Source organism: Cavia porcellus, unplaced genomic scaffold (genome assembly GCF_034190915.1).
Source record: "Cavia porcellus strain 051 isolate PalLab524CR breed Dunkin Hartley unplaced genomic scaffold, mCavPor4.1 scaffold_2, whole genome shotgun sequence".
NCBI lineage: Eukaryota > Metazoa > Chordata > Mammalia > Rodentia > Caviidae > Cavia > Cavia porcellus.
Genome location: NW_026947485.1, coordinates 78,309,387 through 78,328,582, shown reverse-complemented (window position 1 = coordinate 78,328,582; position 19,196 = coordinate 78,309,387). Strand labels below are relative to the sequence as shown.

At 48.4% G+C, this 19,196-nt stretch overlaps 1 protein-coding gene across 5 annotated transcripts in view; it reads left to right on the top strand.

Annotated features, from left to right (window-relative positions):
• Col17a1 (collagen type XVII alpha 1 chain) overlaps positions 1–19,196 on the top strand; it is a 76,632-nt gene that overhangs the window by 26,451 nt on the left and 30,985 nt on the right. Inside the window, exons 5-13 of one of the 5 annotated variants that reach the window (XM_063244662.1) lie at positions 638–759; positions 9,658–9,720; positions 11,494–11,538; positions 12,162–12,266; positions 13,403–13,534; positions 15,530–15,577; positions 16,447–16,482; positions 16,942–16,989; positions 17,826–17,969. In XM_063244662.1, the coding sequence (XP_063100732.1) occupies positions 666–759; positions 9,658–9,720; positions 11,494–11,538; positions 12,162–12,266; positions 13,403–13,534; positions 15,530–15,577; positions 16,447–16,482; positions 16,942–16,989; positions 17,826–17,969 (715 nt within the window). In that variant the 5' untranslated portion in view covers positions 638–665. Of the gene's footprint in view, positions 1–637; positions 760–4,177; positions 4,410–9,654; positions 9,721–11,493; positions 11,539–12,161; positions 12,267–13,402; positions 13,535–15,529; positions 15,578–16,446; positions 16,483–16,941; positions 16,990–17,825; positions 17,970–19,196 lie in introns of those variants that run through there. The other 4 variants (XM_063244663.1, XM_023567329.2, XM_023567330.2 and 1 more) reach the window with 4 other exon arrangements.

Sequence of the window (19,196 nt, the reverse complement as noted above, 5' to 3'; positions counted from 1 at the left end):
AGTGGGCTTTACATCTCGGCCTCAGCTGCATGTTACTTACAGCTGTACCCAGTGCCTTACTCATGGGAGACACCCAGTAGGTAGTGATTTACTCCTCCAACAATTATGTATGAGTTTTGATTAAATAAACAAATGAACAGCTCTAAAGTTAGAAAACAAGGTAGGAAGCCAGGTGCTTCTCATTGTAACAATGACAACAAAGAGCATAACTAGGGACAATCCAAGACACATTACAGACATGAAAAGCAGATGGAGACCCAGGCCACACATGTGAGGGTAGGAGTCCGTACCGTTTCTCAGCTATATTCCTTCAAAAGCCAAGCTGTTGTATGAACCATGACATATGTCATTGATGTAACTGTTTATAGGGAAATATTGTTACCCAAGATCATGTGCTAACCAAAGCAAGCTGGCAGAAATACAGGCTTCTAGTCTCAGAACAGTGGTAGCAAACTGCGACACCTTATTACTGTATTACTTCTTATTTTAATGTGTAGGAATTAATTTTCAAAAAATCTGGATTTACTGTGCAATAAAAGAGCTGAATCAATAACTCCCAGTACTGGGGTTGCCTCATAAAATATGAAATTATGCTCTCCCACCTCCCTCTCAGTGAGCTTTCCTCCTTATTTTCTAGGAATGGAGGCAAATGTTGCTATAACTGAATGTGCCCATCACTTCAGAAACCCATCAGCCAGTTCTACTCAGATGGCACAACAAGCAAAGGAGTTGGTCACCGGGTACCCACAGGAGCCACACGTGAGCAGACATCTTCTCCCCAGCCTATCTAAACTAACATAGACAGGTTTTGGAAGTATGAGCATTTTTCCGGTTGCCCTTTAAGGAACATTTAACTCTAGTTAATCAAAAATTGATCAAGGTGACTCACAAATACAGTGCTGGATGTAGACAGGAAGGAACACTTTTCCAGGGTCTTAGTCATGTTGGCTCTTGGCTTCTCTGTTTTAGCAAGAATTTCATTGTTTTCTAGATAGGTTAAAACATTTCAAAGATAACTCCCTTAGTACCAAGCCTGTGGTAGGAATTTAACATATGACTACTGAATAATATAGGGTTTTCTTTTCACTCCATGAACCAAGTTTTAAGTCTCATGGTTTTGCCAAGTATGATAAGCCAAGAATGTTGAGGAATTAGGGTGTACTGGAATCCTTTTCATTTTCTTCTCCCCCAAAATGACTAGCCCAGGCTCAGTGGACAGTACTCACACGTGCACATGTGACTATGCAGGAACACACAGGATATTGTGTGACCTCACAACACCCCTAATTAATCAACTTTAAGTTTATCTATTGCAAGTGTGATTTTTCCCCCAATTGTGGAGAATAGCAATATTATTCTAGGAGCTCAAGGAGAGAAGAAAATACTACCCATGTTTATTTTGGTGATTGCTTATTAACGTGTTTGATTTTGAAGTCATAGTTATAGGTGAGTAATTATCCTAGTAAGCAGATTTCTATCTAATCTCTCATCATAAATAAATTATACAGCATAATAGTGCTATAGACTGAGACCCACCCACTGATCCAATAGATTTAGTTATTGTTTAGATTGTCATTTGCACGTCACCCCATCTGCTTTGATATTGCCTACTTTCTTGCCATTTAAAGCTCTAATTGTAAATTTTAACAACACTGAAGCCAGTAGAAGACAGGAGTTTGGGAGTCAGGTAGAATACAGACTAAGCCGCTTACTGGACAGAGCTTCAGCCTAGTTAATTCTCGGAGCTTCACTTTTCCCAGCTATAAAAGGCAGATAATGGCACACAACTCCAGAGGGATTATGTGACATAATGTATGGGAATTATTAAGCTAATAACAGGCCTTAGAGAACGTTAGCAACAGTTCCCCTTCATCCCCAGGACACATAATCCAAGCAGCGCTTACAGGGTCAACTAAAGAACATTTGGTTATCTGGGTCTGCCCACCTCCCTAGCCCTCTTCCCTTGTGTCATACTTTGGATCTAGAGTGTTCCTAAAGCCTAAATGCTGGGGGCCAGGTCGCTGTCTGATGGGCTGTTGGAAGTGACTCTGGTTGCTGTCTGATGGGCTCTAACTTCGCCACTGGATTAATGTACTGACAACTTCATAATCAGCGACATTCAAGGAAGGTGAGAGAAGTGGGGACTAGTTAAAGGGAGGAGATCCCCAAGCTGTGCCCCTGGGACTTACATCTTATCCCCCAGTCCCTTCTTTGCTGGCTCTCTCCTGCCCTCTGGGCTTCCCGGCTACTGTGAGACGGCAGCTTTCCTGGCCATGCTGCATGAGATGACCTTAAACAGGCCTCATCCCATTCCTCCAGTCACCATGCTTCTCCCACTGCAGAGCCTTCTCAGTTATTGTGTCCCCAACCAGATTCTAGAACATTCTGTACTCTCCCTCTGCCGGTGAAATCATACTCAACCTTCATCGGTCAGTCTAAATGTCACTTATTTGGCAGAACATCCCCAAACTCCCCTCCTCAAGGCTATGCATCCTTTTGCACCCCCTCGTGTATCCAAGACTTTCTCTATTGCAGTTACCACATTCAGTTTCCCACAGTTGTTTTTTATAGACTGAACTGTGTGCCCCCTCCCCAGCTCATGTGCGGCACCCCGATACTTCTATAAAACTGTGTTTGGAGACAGGACTGTTAAAGAAGCAAATTACATTAAAATCAAGAGAATCCCAATCCATTCAGATCTGAGACCTTATAAGAAGAGATTAGGGCACACAAAGAGAGACACCAGGGATGGGTGCACAGGACACAGGAAGAGGCAAAAGAAGTCAAACTTGGTGATGCCTTGTCTTGGGCTTCTACCTCCCAAGACTGTGAGAAAATAAATTTCTACTCTCTGAGCCGGCTAGACTTGACTCTTCAGTATGGCTGTCTGAGCCAGCCAGTACAAATTTAAAGCCTGGCTCCCTCCTCTAGACTGGGAGACCATAGGATGGAGAATGAGCCTTTATTTCACCACTGACATCTCTGCATGTAGTCCAAGAAGAATCTGTGATGCTCAGTTTAATTCTTGTATGAACAAATGAATGATGAGGGATATGTCAGTTTTAATGCTTAAAACTCTGTCTTCTGGGTTCTCCTTAGCGATTGACAGCAGACACAGTGAGTATTTATTTGGGGTCATGAGTGTATCCAGGCCTGCAGAAAGAGTTGTGACATGTGTCACTGCAATGCAGGATACTGAGCATCCCAGGCATGACAGCCTGCTGGCAATTCTCAGAGGTCCGCTGCCTTGCTCAGGGTGAGGGCCCTGGGCAGAATGGCATGTGCAGGGCTGGGCTTCAGAGGCCTCTTGGCTCCCCACCTAATCTTAGTGCTCAGTGCTGGGGACCCAAACCTGCCATGGCCCACAGGACCATGTGAGTGAGTCTCAGGTTCATAGTGCCCACACCACCAGCACCAAGAGTTGCTAAGTAGTGTTTGATGGACCTGGAAAGTCAGATGCTACCCACATATTTGCAAGAATTATGGACACCAGACTTGTGCTGGTGTAACTGGCCCCATCTAGAGAAGTTGAAAGACCCTGTGGGATGCACTTGGAGATACAGGGCATCTGGGAGCCCACACATCATTAGGTGTGGGAAGCTGTTGTCACCTGACTTAGGAGAAGATCCTTTCTCCTCCTTGACAGCATCTCTGTTCATTATTAGGTGGCTACATACTGAAGATTAATCACCACCATGTCTCTTCACATACCTGGTACCTCTCCTTAAAAGTGAATCCCCAAGTTGTTCAACCTTTTCAGCTGTGAACCTCTCGTGCGTTAGTTGACTAACTCTTTTCTCCAATGGACCTGCCCTGGCATAGATAGGGAGATAGAGCTTGAATGTAATTTCTGCATGGTTTGTCTGATGCTCAGCACCCTCATCTCATCCCCTGGGCCTAAGTACCCTCACAAGTCAGACACACTGAGACGCCATATCCACAACACTAAGCCAGGGGAATACCAGACTATGGGAATCCTCCCCCCAGGGAGGGTAAGAAGTCCCAAATGGCATTTCCTCTACATTGGCCCTTTGTTCCCTTTCCCCCCACTTGTCTATAAATGGTTAATCTAGCTAAGCTGGTAGAAGTTTTCTGCCTCCTATAAAGTTTGATTCCTGGAGGCAGATTTTTTTTTTAAGCGCAGCAAGTGTCAGATAATTGGAAGGGTGGAGTAAGGCTGTAAACCACAACATGCCTTTGTCGGGACTTGTTTGGGAGCAGAGCACTGAAAGAAACAACCAGGAGAGATGAAGTGAACATTTTTGGAGGATCACTCAGCTTTAACACACCTTGACTGGGCCTGGATAAAAAAAAGTGGGCACTGCTACTTGGAGAAGAGAACGTCAAAGGGAGAAAGAGAGGGAGATTTAGTCAAAGTTGTTTCCAGTTCCGTCAAAACCATAAGCCAGGTAAGCAGCAGAAAGCTTGACCTTCCTCCCTTCTTTTGAGACTTTCATTTAGAGGTTTGCAATTTAGAAATTACATTTTTATTGGAGAAAATAAATAAGACAAAGTTCTTTGTTTCTAGAATTCTCCTGGTGGAAGTGATGGACTGGATGTAAATGTTGAGGTGTATGTGTTTTTGCATAGTGCAAGTCTTTTAAAGGGCTAAAAAAAAAAATCCAGGGGTGGAAAAATAAAGCCAGTTATAACATACTGGGCTCCAGTACCAGGATTTTCCTGTATTATTATTGGTATTGTGGAATGTCTTGCCGTAAAGTAATTTTTGCAGACTCTGATAAGGACTGTGACTGTGTCTTTCTCCATCTCAGTTTCCTCTCTTGCTGTCTGGCTCTCGCCCTCTCTCCGTTCTTGCCCTGCTGCCCCCCTGTGACAGCAGAGAAGGGCCTGGGATGGGGGTGAGGGGAGATGGGGGCATCCAGGAGCATCCCCCCCGCGCCGCCCAGCCTCTGCGCTGCCACAGAGCCGGGCAGAGCATGGCTGTTGTTCATGTTGTGAAATTTCACTGCCCCTAACCTAAAGTAAAGCAAAACCCCTGAAGTGGTGAGGTTGATCCAGGAGTTTCCTAGAATCAAACTCAGAAGGAGAAAAGAAGGAGGAGGAGTGGAGGAAGGGAGAAATTTTTTTCTTATACATATTCTCACCAGTCAGGTCAGCCTCCTTTCCCCAAAAAAATCACTCCCGATGAGAATTACCGGTTTATGCATCTACCTGGACCACAGTAACTGCAAGCTAACAAATTATCACCTCGCTTCTTGAAGTGGAGGCAAAACCTCTGGCGCCTCACTTTTGTGAGAATCAGTTCACAGGGAGTATCAAGGTTGGATTTGCTATGTCCGTAAAAACACAGAGCAAAGGCCTTTGTTTGTAAGTGGAATTGTCTCTTTTCACCTCTGTGTGCTCTGTCTGGAAGTGAGGAGCAGATCTGAGTCAGAACTCACCTCACACGCGTCCAGGCACTGAGACCCTGAGAATCAGGGGACCCTGTGAAATCTCTGCATGAACCTGATCAGAGTTTATCTGGAATGATTACAGTGACCAGCCTTGCTTTGTACTGGCTTAGAAACTCTTTCAGGGCACCAAATTGATCAGGCTGAGGACTATCATATTTTGAAACTGGGCCTGACCACAAGGAGTCTGTTCCCACATTGATTTGTGTATTTGCCATTATTAACAGCAGCAACCGCAGCTATAAACAGCCCAGCTGGCCACCCCTCCTGCACCTGTGGTTGTGAGAATTGAAGGTGTCAGATATAGCAAGTGCAGGGTGCTGTAGATGACACCCCCAGTGCATCCATCCCGCACTGGTTTCCCTGGAGGTCAGACTGCTCCACCCTTGTATATGCTTGGGGCAACAGGCAGAGGATGGTTTTCTTACATTACGGCAATTGTGTTTTGTTTTAAATTTTCCAGTACACCAAGATTGGAGTAATAGAAGTTGTAAAAAAGTAAAGATATTTGTTATTCTTTAGCAAGTGTGGAAGCATTTGTTCCTAAAATTAGAAAATAGAAAAACACTCGGCATCCTAACTCTCTTTTTGGCATGAAGGACAAAGTGTCTTTCCCGTCAGGAGGTGGAGAGAAAGTCCGAGTGGCAGTGGCTGGTCCTACTTGTGGGTGAGGTTATATCACGACCTGAACAGGTTTAGGCAGCTGTGACATCATTTAAATAATGGGGAAAAGGATAGAAAAGGATAAAAGAACGAATGAAACTATGTCTTCTTGCCTAGAACGTGGTGTGAGATCATTTTCAACTCTGCAAAAGACACCAGCTATGAACCACCTGGTGAGCCTGGTTTCCCTCTTACGTGGGAGCTGGGTGGTTGAGTAGCTGTCCTTAGAGACCAGAAGATAGCAGGTCCCTAAATGCAGTTAGACGGGAAGAGGAAGCCAGAGTCCCATGCACCAACCTGCAGTGAAGGACAGCTCATTATGTATTTCATAAGGTGCTAGAAGACAGGAGTTCCCAGCTCCAAACACTAAAAAATGATAAATGTTTCTGAGAGACAGGCAAGAAAACCACAAGTTCGGGCCCAGCTTGGGCAGTTGTGCAACTTACCAAGACCTTATCTCAAATGAGGCAGTAGCTCCATGCAGAGGGCCTGGGTCAACTCCATTACCACACACACACACACACACACACACACACACACAAAAGGATAAATGTTTAAAATGACAGAAATGCTGATCACTCTGATTTGATCATTGCATGTGTACATGTATCAAACTATCCTGCTGGAGCTCTTAAATGCATAGGATTATCTATGTGTCTATTAAAATAAATTTTAATCTGGGCATGATAGCACATGGCTATAATCTCAGCACTCAGGAGGCTGAGACAGGAAGATCACCATGAGTTTGAGGCCAACTTGGGCTACACAGTGAGTTCAAGGCTTGTGTGAACTACATAGTGAGCCCCTGCTCAAAAAGATAGATAATAAATAAATATATAAGAAGAAACTATGGATGTAAATTAGTATAATTTTGGAATTGAAAACTTGAATTAGCTGCTCATCCTAGTGCCAGCAAAGTGACCTCAGTATCCAGGAAGTTAAAAATCATGCTGTTGCCCAGAGCTTCCATTCTGGGAATGGTGAGCTCAGGTGGGGCTGCCCGACAGGGCAGGCTGAAGCAAGAACCAGGTCGACTTTCCTTTCCCCGACATCACGCTTCAGAAACCACCAGCACTCCCAGCATTTTACACAGAAGTCCTGTAGGCCCCCTGGAATGACCCTGATCCCAACTGATACCTTCCTCCCACTATTTTCTGTTACATATCCCACAGAGACTTCCTACTGCTGGCACAAAAGCATCTGTCACCCATATATCCCTGCCTCCTCCGACTGTCAGACTGACAGAGAATTCTGCAGGCTGAGGGGCTCCCAGCTGTTTGAGTGGCTTCAAACTGAGAAAAGGGCATCCTTCTGAGCCTGCCCATGATAGGTGCCATCCACAGGGTGCCTCCCCCCAACCAAGTGCCTCCCCTGGAGTGTGCCCAGGCCCTGAAGGGGGCACCTGATTGCTTAACAGACTGTGTTTTCTGCAAATTGGGGAACCCTTGGCTTTTTGCTACAGAAATTGAATCTCTGCCACTGGAATTTAGGGAAGAAATGGAGAGTCTGGAAACACCAGTTATTTTCCTGGAGATAGGAAGAACAGGCAAAATTTGCCAGGGTAGCTGTCTGGAGACAGAACTCTCACCAAACTGTCATCATCCATCTGCCTCGATTCCTACAAGGGGAATAAACCCAGCCAATCTTACCTGTAAATTTCACTGAAGGATCAAAAATAAGCAAGAACTTAAGGGTAGTGAAAGTTTCCTGCACTGTTACAAACAGACCTTTTCAGAGTAATATTGCCTACCAATTCAGGTGTCACCCTAAATGTTTAGTTAGTCACTCCCCCACTGCAGCCAGGTGTGATTAAATGTGTACTCTCCCCCAATGCCTCCCGTTCCACAGCTGATGACCAATGGGGTGGGGGGCGGGGGGGACACAATGAGGGAGGTGGAGAGAAGGCAGGGTGGGGGGAAGAAAGCGGGGAGGAGGGCTCCTGAAGGCAAGCAGTACTTCGAGGAAGGACTTCTGAAGGTCCAGCTGCACGCAAGTTTGCAGGGGAGATACCTGCAGGTGTGATAGGAACACAGACAGTCACAGGCTAGCTGTGGCCTTCCGCAAGGCTAGCCCCTCAGTAAAGTGCGTTTGAAGCTCTTCCTCTTAGGCCCAGGAAATGGTCCTAAACAGACGTTCTGTGGCATCTCAATCCAGACAGAACTCCCACGATGCCTCACCATTCACCTAGAGCTACGTTTAAGATGCACCGATGAGCAAGAAGTTGGCACACTCAGCCAAGCCCTGGAGCTAGCTGTGCTGGCCATGGTGGATTCCAGCCAGCAGCTGACCGGCTGCTCTTCAGTGCACTTGGTTTCCAGCAGGGGAGCCACCTATGCCGCATTGGGAGTTTTTGGGTCCTGGGCACTTCAGTCTTTGTCGCCACATCCTCCACTAAGGAAAAAAAAAACTTAGAAAAATGTATGTTCCGTGGTTGGACCAGTACCAAGAGTACAATCCTGAGTAGATTGGGTTTGCTTTCCTTTTGGTTTTAAAATAAAGTAGGACAGTTTGGCCAGGCCCCTATAATGTGCTGTGCTGTGGGCCTGGGCACTGTGTCTGCTGGGTCTGGTGGGGGAGTTGATACCAGACTCACTGGGCAGGCACAGGGGCACCAGGGCAGAAAGGTCTTGCCTCAGTCCTAGCTCACAACCCACAGGAAAGCCAGGAGGAAGCAGAGGTTAGGGCAAGGGCAGAACCTCAGGGAAACCACAGGTGTTCGGGCCTCTGGAACCCTGGCCCAGGAGCACAGAAGAAATGTTGCACTTGTGGGGAGGGAGCTGTCACGGTGTGTGCCTGTGTTTACACCTCGAGCCCGGCCACCATCACCCTTTGATGCCGGCCCTGTCTTCTGCCAGGGACTCGCCACCATGGCAATGCTTTCATGCTCTGAGGCAGGAGGAGTAGAGGAAGCACACAGACAGCACCCCCATCGCTGTAGGTTTTACATGTATTTCCTTCAGCTGTTTGTCCTACGACTGTCTGCATGATTTGTTAGGAAGAAAGCTCTCCATCCTCCACAAAGTGCAAGGTTCCACATACGTATGATGTTACTTTTTTAATCCTGATTCAAATCTACCAAGCTCCATCCTCCCATCCAAACTCTTAGCTTCCTGGAGTTCCCATACAGAACAAAAAACCCTACAGGAAATGTCCAATGAGTCAGTACCATGCCTTAGCAGATAACCTTCAGCTATTTATTACTTTGGCCCAGAGTAGGGTTTATAGTCAGACAAAGTTCAGGGCACCATAGCTTTTGTAAGCACTTTGATGCTCAGCAGAGGCCATCTAGCCTGATAGACTTTGAAAAACAAGATCCCAGCAGAAAGGAGCAGACCCCAAGGTGGGGGGTAGAGCTCATTGGCAGAGTGCAAGGCCCTGGGTTTGATCCCCAGTGCAGAACAAAAACTAAACCCCAAGTTAGGGCTGTTAAATTCTGACAGTCACAGATGATGGCAGGAAACAGAAACAGCTTTTGGAAAGGAGGCGGCGTGAGAAAGAATCAAGGTTCTCAGTGCATAAAGCTGGGCGGGGGCTTGCTGAACGCAGTGGTGAAAGACCTCTCATGGTTTCTGCTTTCCAGCAGGTGGCGATGGGATGGATGTAACCAAGAAAAGCAAGCGAGAAGGCACGGAAGTCACTGAAAGGCGTAAGAGCATCCAAGCTTTCTTTATAAATCTACAATTGTTCATGAGAAAAATAATAAGAAATTACATCATTTATTAATAATTCCTTGCCAACCACTGTATCATTTTAAAACATGCTCCTAAATGGACCTTATCCCTTTCCTTAAGACGGCCCACCATGATATTTAACACATTTGGAATCAAAGTGTATCCTGCTTCTTTTTCCAAGATGGAAATTACCACTTCCAGGGCTGGGGTGCAGCTTTGGCAGCATAGCACTTGTCTGGCACGTGGTTTGATCCCCAGTACCTTGGGGCGGGGTGAGGTGAGGCCTTCTTGTAGTTTTCATGATCAGCATTTTTAATAACTGCATAATATTTTGTTGACTACAGTAACCATAGTTCATTTAACCACTTCCCTGCTGAGGGGTAGTGAATAGCATAACTCAGGAAACTATAAAACCCAAGTTCTCCCATGGACTAAGCTAAAATGACACCAAGATCACAGTAAAAACCTATGCTGCAAATTGAACAAGGTACATTTATTTTGTGAAACTTCCCAAAAGATAAAGCCAGAGATATTTAACCTGTATACCGAGCAACTCTAAATTGGGGAGCTTTTTATTTATTTTTTAAATTTATTCTATGACTTTCATTTATTTCCAATTAAAAAATAAACTTCTGAATTCTCAGACTTTGAACTTCAGATTCAGAAATAATTTATCCTTTTGTGTCAAAGAATCGTGAAAGGCAACTGCCAAGACCCTTAAGAGCCACTGTCCTCTGCCGAAGTATTCGTTTTCTTTACTATCTGGTCACGTTCTCGGCAGGAAGACACGGAGTGAAGAAGGATGGGCAATGGGGCAGCACGGGCTGAGCAGACCAACAGCACAGCTTGTGGTGACTTGGAATAATCCGGCACTGTCTTCAGGCTTCTCTCCTTTCACCACTCCTGCACACCTGCATGTGTAGCACATACACGGTGTTGTCTTTTAAAGATCAGCCATCCCAGCTAGGTGGGTGGACCTTTGGTCCAGCAGCCAGGGAGGTAGTGGTGATGGTCGGGTCAGCCACAGGATGGACCCTGCTGAGGTCCTGGGAACCCATACCTTCTGCTGCCGCTGCTGCAGGGAACAGAGAGATTGGATGGCACACAGCCTTGCTGCTTACTGGTGTCATCCCAAACACCTGAAGCCAAAGTCCCTCCACACATCCACTATTACTCGGATCAGAGGATCTCAGTTCTGGGGGTCAAATGCACTGGTCCTTAAGTCTGTCTTTGAGGCTCATGCATCACTGACTACACTAAACAGCCCTGTGTCTCACTCAGAGCCTCTTCCTTTCTGTACCCTCCACCCTTGTGCTGGCCCTGAAGATTCAGAATGAGTGTCAGTGACCTGAAAATACCTCCAGTCCATCCGGAAGCACACGGCAACCTCGGTGGAGGTATTGGCCCCAGCGAGCCAGGGAGCTTGGGGAAGGGGCAGGGCAGAGAGACAGTGTCACTGGAGACAAGAGGGCCAGCACTCTTGTGGAGACCCTGATGCCAGGACAGCCCATCTTTCACATAAGTGCATAACTTCTTTTGGTTCCAAAGAGCTACCGACTTATTTTCCAGGTACCCTGAGCCCTGGGGCTATTGCTTATGTTTTCAGATACAGGGGTTGGATCACATACTGTGGCACACAAGTGCTGAATTTAACTTTACACATTGAACCTACGACAGATTACGGGCCTTGTCAAAATACAGAGGTGTCGGTACACACACTAAGATTGCCTCTTTTTATGTCTTTCTAGTTATCACTGAAACAGTAAGCACAAGACTGACATCCTTACCACCAAGTAAGTGCTGCCTCTCCCCAGTAAGTTGTGTGGAAAGACCCCGCAGCATCCCTTTGTCCACGGGAAGCTGCTCTCCCAGTGATCAAAGCCAAAATGTTAGACTCTAATTTATATGCCAGAGTCTACTGGTTTGGCATGTGCAATCCGTGGGTGGTTAGTGTAGGTACGCAGTGTGTAACTGTTGCTACAGTCTAATGTTAGAGCATTCCTGTAACTCAAAAAAAAGAGCCTCCTGACAGGGTGGGGAAGCCTGGCAGTGACAGGAGGCCAGACAGAAGCCAAAGGGGCCACACATCCCTCCAGTCTCTATGGAGGCTGCCACACCTGAACCCTTACCAGGCATCTGCAAAGAGCAAGCCCAGCACAGAGCCTGGATTCAGGGGGCTTCTTGTCACTCTGCTCCTTTGTCTAACATTGTTTCCTATTGAGGAACTCGCTATCCACTCCAGAAATTTGTATCCCAAACTAGCTACAGCATGGTAGCTCCCACCCTAGTGTAGCGGGAGAGGACCTCACTCTGGAGGGTCCTGGGGAGAAGCCAGGGGAGGCTCCACTGCACAGGGAATGAGGAACAAACACCATGACTCCACCCTGGACTGTCCCCTGATTTTTGGTTCTGGCAGAAGGCGGGACCAGCAATGGCTACACCAAAACAGCTTCTCTTGGTGGAGGGGGCCGGCTGGAGAAGCAAAGCCTGACCCATGGCGGCAGCAGCTACATGAACTCCAGTGAGTACCCACCAGGGCAAGCGGCTGGGGACAGGAAAGAGGGATGGACAGAGAGGGAGACCAGACGGGCGTGATCCTGAACCAGTGCTGCAAGGGACCACCACGGCTGCGTGTCTTCTACTCCAAATGCCCCTGTAGCGATCTAAACCAGAGCCCCTGACTGTAGGGGTGGCAGAAGCAGGCAAGCTCCCCCACAATCCTTGTCCGATCAGCAGGGCATTAGGTTTTCACAGGACACAAACCCTGCTGTGAACTGAGCACGCAAGGGACCTGGGTTTCATGTTCCTTAGGAGACCCTGATCCCAAATGACCCCTTCCCTCCCCTCTGTGGGAAAGTTGTCTTCCATGAAACCAGATCTCTGAGGCCAGAAAAGCATGGGGAGCACAGGGAGAGTGGGATTCTAAGTCATCAGAATTTGAGCCCCGCTTAAATCCTGCTGAGTGGATTTTCATTCATTTCCTAATGTGAATAGCTACCATTCATTAGGAAGCCTATGTGAGTAGGAGGCTGTTTCTCCCGACTCATTCTCCAAGCCTTATCTTTTAGGAGAGGGCGCCCACACACGTTTAAGGCTGACAAATTTAATTAGCAACCAGAGAAACCTAGCAGTCTGGCTACTCTGTTGAGAGACTGGCAGTATGTAATCCCACCAGGCAGGCATCCAACCTTGACCCACCACTGCCCATGGGATGTTCTTCCAAACAAAAGCAAAACAGAGCAAAGTGAGAAAAATAACACACAGCTAAGCATGCACATACAATCCCTGCAGCCATCTACACACTCTTACAGTGAAACTACAGGGAAAACCCAGGATGTGAGGAAGGCTAGGCTGACTGACAGAGGTGGCTGCCCTACCGCTGAGGGCCACCAGATCGTGTTCTAGCCCAACCAAGCAGCAGTCTACACCTCCACACGGGACCTCGGGAAAACCCTTGCCATGCATGTACTCTGTAACTGCGTAAGGGCGGGACCTTCGGCCTTTGTGTGTCTGCTCAGGAAAGTCAGTGGCAGCCATGCCCCCAGCCCCCAGCAAGGCCCTCCCTTAGTTAAGAGCTTTAAGAGCTGCCCATGTGTGCTTGGTGACGATGTGGCTTATGGCCACAATGCCACAAGGCTCTGCATCTCCCCCTTGCAGATGGAAGCTTGCGAGGCAGTGGCTCCACCTCCAGTTACCGGAGGGCTCACTCCCCTGCCTCCACCCTGCCCAACTCGCCTGGTTCAACCTTCGAAAGGAAAACCCACGTTGCCCGCCATGGAATGTACGAAGGTACCTACCCTGCAGACCCAGGAAGAGCTACCCTCTCCTCGTGACTCCACTTATCCCTGAACACTCTTGGGTTGCAATCTGGCTCCAGCTCCACCCTCGTTTCTTTTTTAGATTCACACTAGTTGAAGATTCTGTTCATGCATCTATCCCCCAGCTATTCATGCATCCATCCACTAGTCACTCTTTAAACTGGTATTTCTTCAAAAGCCTGCTGGATATTTAACATAGAGTGGAAGCAGGGCCTTGATGCTGCCGAGATAAATCAGACATGAATCTTGTCTTCAAGGAGTCGAGAGTCTGTTAGAGAAGTTAAGATGACAAACAAACAAAAAAACTATCATGAAGCTGGTTGTGGTGGCACACACCTTTAATCCCAGCACTCTGGGAGGCTGAGGCAGGAGGACTGAATGTTAGAGCTTAGCCTGGGAAACTTGCAACTTAGCAAGACCATGACTCAAAATTTGAAAACTTAAAGGTGTTTGGGAAGCAGAACTCAGTGTGAAGTCCCTGGGTTCAATCCCCAGTACAGAAAGAAAGAAAGAAAGAAAGAAAGAAAGAATAAAGCTCTAATACAGAGTAGATGAGATTAGCATTTTCAGCTAAGGAAATCATGGAAAGCCATGGAGCAGGTGATGTCTGAGCTGGGCCTGCCTTATGTGTAAGATGCTGACAGCCAGGGAGGCAGAGACAGGACAGTCCAGGCAGCAGAGCCTAGCACTCATGCAGGAAGCAGCAGGGGCTCATGTGTGACAAGGGATTGGCTAGGGCTGGGCTGTAGCTCAGTGTGTGCACACGGGAGGGATCTAGCAAACAAAAAAGACCAAAAGAGGACCTGGAGGACCCAGAGTCGGTGCTGTTTATGCGGTTCAGCCTTTATTCTGCACACAGCGGCCAGCTGTGGAGACTTCTAAGCGAAACTGTTGATCCTATTCGAGGTCCAGGAATAGCAGAAATGGGAGGCTGAGGTCCCAAATGCAGGCTGGGCCCACAGCAGAGCTAATCACTGAAGCAGGGGACTCTTGGATGAGTTCAGTTACTTTGTTCTGAGCCTGAGCTGCCTCCACAGCTCTCGGGAGAAGGCAGTGAGCAGGCAGTGGAGACAGAACCAGAGTTCAGGGAGGAAATCTGGGTGAGAACTGAGTTTGGGAGTGGATCCCACAAAGAGAAAAGGAAGAGCTGTCAAGGGTGGGGAGACGAGGAACATGGGAGAGGGAGAGCCTAGAGGAGCTGCTCAGGGTGGGGAAGCAGGCTTGGGAGGCACCTGGGCTCCACGGCTAAGGCCACCGGGGTCCTGGCTGTGCAGGGGCAGTTCCAGTGGGAAATGGCCTGCCAGATGGAAAAGGAGTTAAGTAGCAAGAGGAGATGGGTACTAGTGACCGAGGGGCAGGACAGAGTGACAGTGGAAGAGGAGGACTGCCAGGGAAGCCAAGACCCAACAAGACGATTTTCATCACATGGTGTTCTCCCTCCTCTTCCTCCTCCTCTTCTTCCTCCTCCTCCTTTTCCTTTTCTTCCTTCTCTTCCCCCTTCTCCTCCTTCTCTTCCCCCTTCTCCTCCTTCTCTTCCTCCTTTCTCCTCCTTCTCTTCCTCTTTCTCCTCCTCCTTCTCCTCTTCTTCCTCCTCCTCCTTCTCCTTCTCTTCCTTCTCTTCCCCCTTCTCCTCCTCTTCCTCCTTCTCCTCTTCCACTTCTTCTTTTTTCTCTTCCTCTTCCTCTTCCCCCACTGGGATATGTCCCCTGCTCTCCACAGTGCTTTCTGATGTTATGCCTGAGCCTATTATTTCAACAGGATCCACTTTCAAAAACAAGTATCACAAGGTCAGAGAATTGAGGTGCCCCATTCTAAATCATGAGCCTGATTCATTCCGAATGTCTGCTCATCCCTGCTCCCCAAAATAATCTTGAATCGGGACAAAGTGGCCAGAGCTGCCCCGCCCTTGGAGAAGCTGACTGGCCTAAGAGGCTAGTTGTGCTAAGTGCTTCTTCCCTTTCTCCAGGGAGCTCCAGTGGCAACTCTTCCCCAGAGTACCCTCGGAAGGAATTTGGTAAGTCCTCTCCTTATTCTTAGAGACAAGCTCACTACCAAGGAGACACCTGGGGCCGGGGTGGCAGGCAGGAAACGTCGTGAGCTACCTGGGTACGTGCACAAGAGTTGACCTCGGCCAACTCATTTGTTCCTTGTCTTTCATCATTAAGGGACTGTCAGTTACATTAACTTGCTGTCACAAGCATGTGCTCACAATGCTGTTAAAACACAAGCTGTTTGCACAAGATTCATGACCGGGTACTCACACTGCTGAAGCCAAGCACTGACTGCCGGGATCCTTCCTCCCGTGAGAGGCACAGGGATCTGCTGCAAAGAGGAGCAGCCGTCACAGAGCGGCAAAGGCCTCAGTCCTGGCTTGCTTCAGTGACCCTAGGCCATGTCTTCCCTGGGCCTTCAGTCTTTTGTGCATAGTCCTGGTATCACTGTACTTCCGAATGGAGGCTATGACCACTGGGATGTAGAGATTATTTTATTTGTTGCTTACACTTGAAAACCAAGACAGGCTCTCGTAAACCCTTTAAAGTGACGATCTGACAGCCCTTTGGTCCACTGGATAAGTGTTTTCAGCCAGGACGAGTGGCTCGTGCTCCCCATGAACTGCCTCAGCTACCAATGCTGCCGGCTAACTGAGCATTCAGTTAGCTCAGTGAGCCTCTCATATGCCCTCGGGCTAGCAGAGCCCCTGCCCTTTGGCTGTGGAATCATCACTTACAGCTATATGGTTGTCATTTAGTCAGCTGTCTGCTGTACAAGATAAGCCCTCGCTGGATTTACACACAATAAGAAAATGTGGCTCCCAAAGATTTACCTGCATGTCATGTCATACCTCTTCTTCTGTACATCTAAAATGACACATCTCTTTCTCAGCATCTTCTGCAACCAGAGGACGAAGCCAAACACGAGGTGGGAGCAATGGCTGGGTTTGGTTTCCTTTGTTCATTTAGCATTTCCTGGGCAGTTAGCATGCACCGGCCTTGAGCCAGGAAACTCAAGGAGCACAGAAGGATGAGAGAGGCCCAACTTCTGCCGTCAGGAACACCCCATACGTAGGCTTGGGGTTCGCATGCCTGAGAGGCCACAGAGGCAGCCGAGAACCTTGGTCTCGCCACTGTGAAGTGAATGACAGCAGAGGGAGCGGTCACTGCTGAGGGTGATGTGGCTCTTTGCCCACCTGAGACTTCCTTGGGGTGTCTCAGTGCCTGTGACGGGTAGGCAGGGTGAGGTCAGGAACATCCCTTCCTTAGCGATACTCCTCCTAGGATGCCTAGGTTTCCTGCTCTTGGAGCCCAAAGCTGCTCAGAGTTCAGTGTCAGGTACTGCAGTCTGGGTCCTCCACTCACAAATGTGTGTCTCTTTGCACAGAGAGTGAAATTCGAGTGCGGTTGCAGAGCGCCTCACCGTCTACCAGATGTAAGTGGTCAGTGGCTCGCTGCAAAGTTCTGGAATGCCTTGAAACTAAATCACATAGGAACACTGTGTCCTACTCAGGAGTTACGGACTGGTGCTCTGTGTGCATATGTGTGTGTCTCGTGTGTGTGTGTGTGTGTGTGCGCGTGTGTGTGTGCTCACATGCACAGGCACTTAATCATAGAGCATCTGTAAGGGTCTTCTGTGTCTTAGGCCCTGTGCTGGAGCTGGGGTTCAGTCACATGTCCTTGCCACTTGGCAGTTCACAGGCTTACGTGGAGAAGGTGACCCAGCTAAGTGCCACAGCCCAGCGTGGCGAGGGGGAATGGGGAAGCGGCTGCATATCAGCTTCCTGAAATGGGAACAGGCATAGGGTTCTTCCTGGCTTAGGGGTCACCTAAAACATGGACTAGGGATGAAACAGGATGAGAATTTAAGGAACATTTCAGGGAGGCAACACAATGGAGATAGGCCAGAAGTAGACCATGGAGGTTTGAACTTTATCTTCAAGGTCAAAGGCTCCCCGGCCTTTCTACATTGGGCATCAGACTTTAGTTACTCTTTTTAGAGGTCATTTGGCAACATTTGAAAGGAACCTAACTTTTAGGGTGGGAACCAAGCACAAGGAACAGAAGATCAAGACAGGTTGGTGACTGTGGACACAGAAACAGGAGTCCTAGTTAGCAAAATGCAAAAATCATAAAGCTAATAAAAAATGCCCCAGTGTGGGAAGCAGACAGCATCCTCTACTGTATCCGGAACACCATCGACGTTCCTGCACTGTGGTTATACTCAGGAAAGAGGCTGGGGCCTGATGGGAGTTTGGGGATTCTTCACAGGGACAGAGCTGGACGAGGTCAAGCGTCTGCTCAAGGGCAGCCGATCAGCAAGTGCCAGCCCCACCCGGAACTTGTCCAACACACTCCCCATCCCCAAGAAAGGCACTGTGGAAACCAAAGTAGTGACGGCGAGCTCTCAGTCAGGTAAGCCCTGGGCCAGGCTGCTGGAGGAATGGGAGGAGGGTGGCAGACTCACCCTGGCCAGGAGTGCAGCTGAGGCCTGGAAACCTTCCAGGCTTTTCCAGAGATTTCCAGAACTGGGAGGAAGGGCTTAGAAGATATGAGTGAACCCCAAGACTAGGTTATTCCACTTTTTCTGCAGCATGAACACAAGGTTTCTGTGCCTGTCACCTACGTAGTAAACTGCCTCTCACACATGCAGGAGCCCAGCTCTGTGTCCTAGAGATTGTCCTCCACTGGGCTCTGGACAGTCAGATATGTTAACCAGGCTCCCCGACATGAAGAGTCCTGGGGAAAGTGCATTCTCTAATGAATTTTTACTACTGGCCTCTCTGTGTCAAATGCCAGGCACTGAGAGAAAGCAGTGGACACGACAGACATAGCCACTGCCCTCTTGGTGATGGGGTCTCTGTGGGAAGTCGAACAGGAAACCAAGAGGCCCCAGTCAAGTAGGATGAGTGCTGTTTAGCACCCAATGTCAAGTGCCTACCAGGCCCAAAGGAAGTTCTGTAGGAGCAAGAAGGCAAATTAACAGAGCCTTGGAGTGAGGGGAGGAAAATGGCCAAGTTAGCTCTGAACACAGATTTCCTCTCATTCGCTCTAGGAAAATCGATAGGTCTGACCTTACTTGTGCTTTTTCCTATGAAACAAGCCATGGAGGGCTCCATTGCCTGCCCGGCTCCCTCATGGAGCAAACAGGCAGCACTGGCATCAGATCTGGAGAAGCACGGGAAGCCCTCAAGGGCAGAGCACCACTGGGATAGGGGTGTCATGCAGGGGTGTCTGCAGTGTGGCCTCAGGTTTGAGGGTGGTCCTGCCAGTCACTCCCACACAGGTGCCTGGAATTATATCAGAGTTTTCATTTGGGGGTCTCATTTGCTGGTCCCAAGAGAGCTGTTCCTTGGCATCTTCGAAGATGGAAGAGCCAGCGAAAGGTGGGGCATCCCACCATGATGGGAAGAAGGAACTTAGAGCTATCTTGAATTTTACCAAGAGCTAACAAGAATTTCTAATCCAAGCAGTCAGGTCACTGCCAGCTCCAACACTATAGTGAAAGAAGGGGAGACGAGCTGCCCTGGCTGCACTTGGCCAGAGGAGGTGCTGGAATGAGGAACCTTCAGGGCTGAAACTAAAGAAGCCCCAGGAAGCCAGGCCACTACGCTCTCCCAGCAGGACAGGGTGGACTTGTCT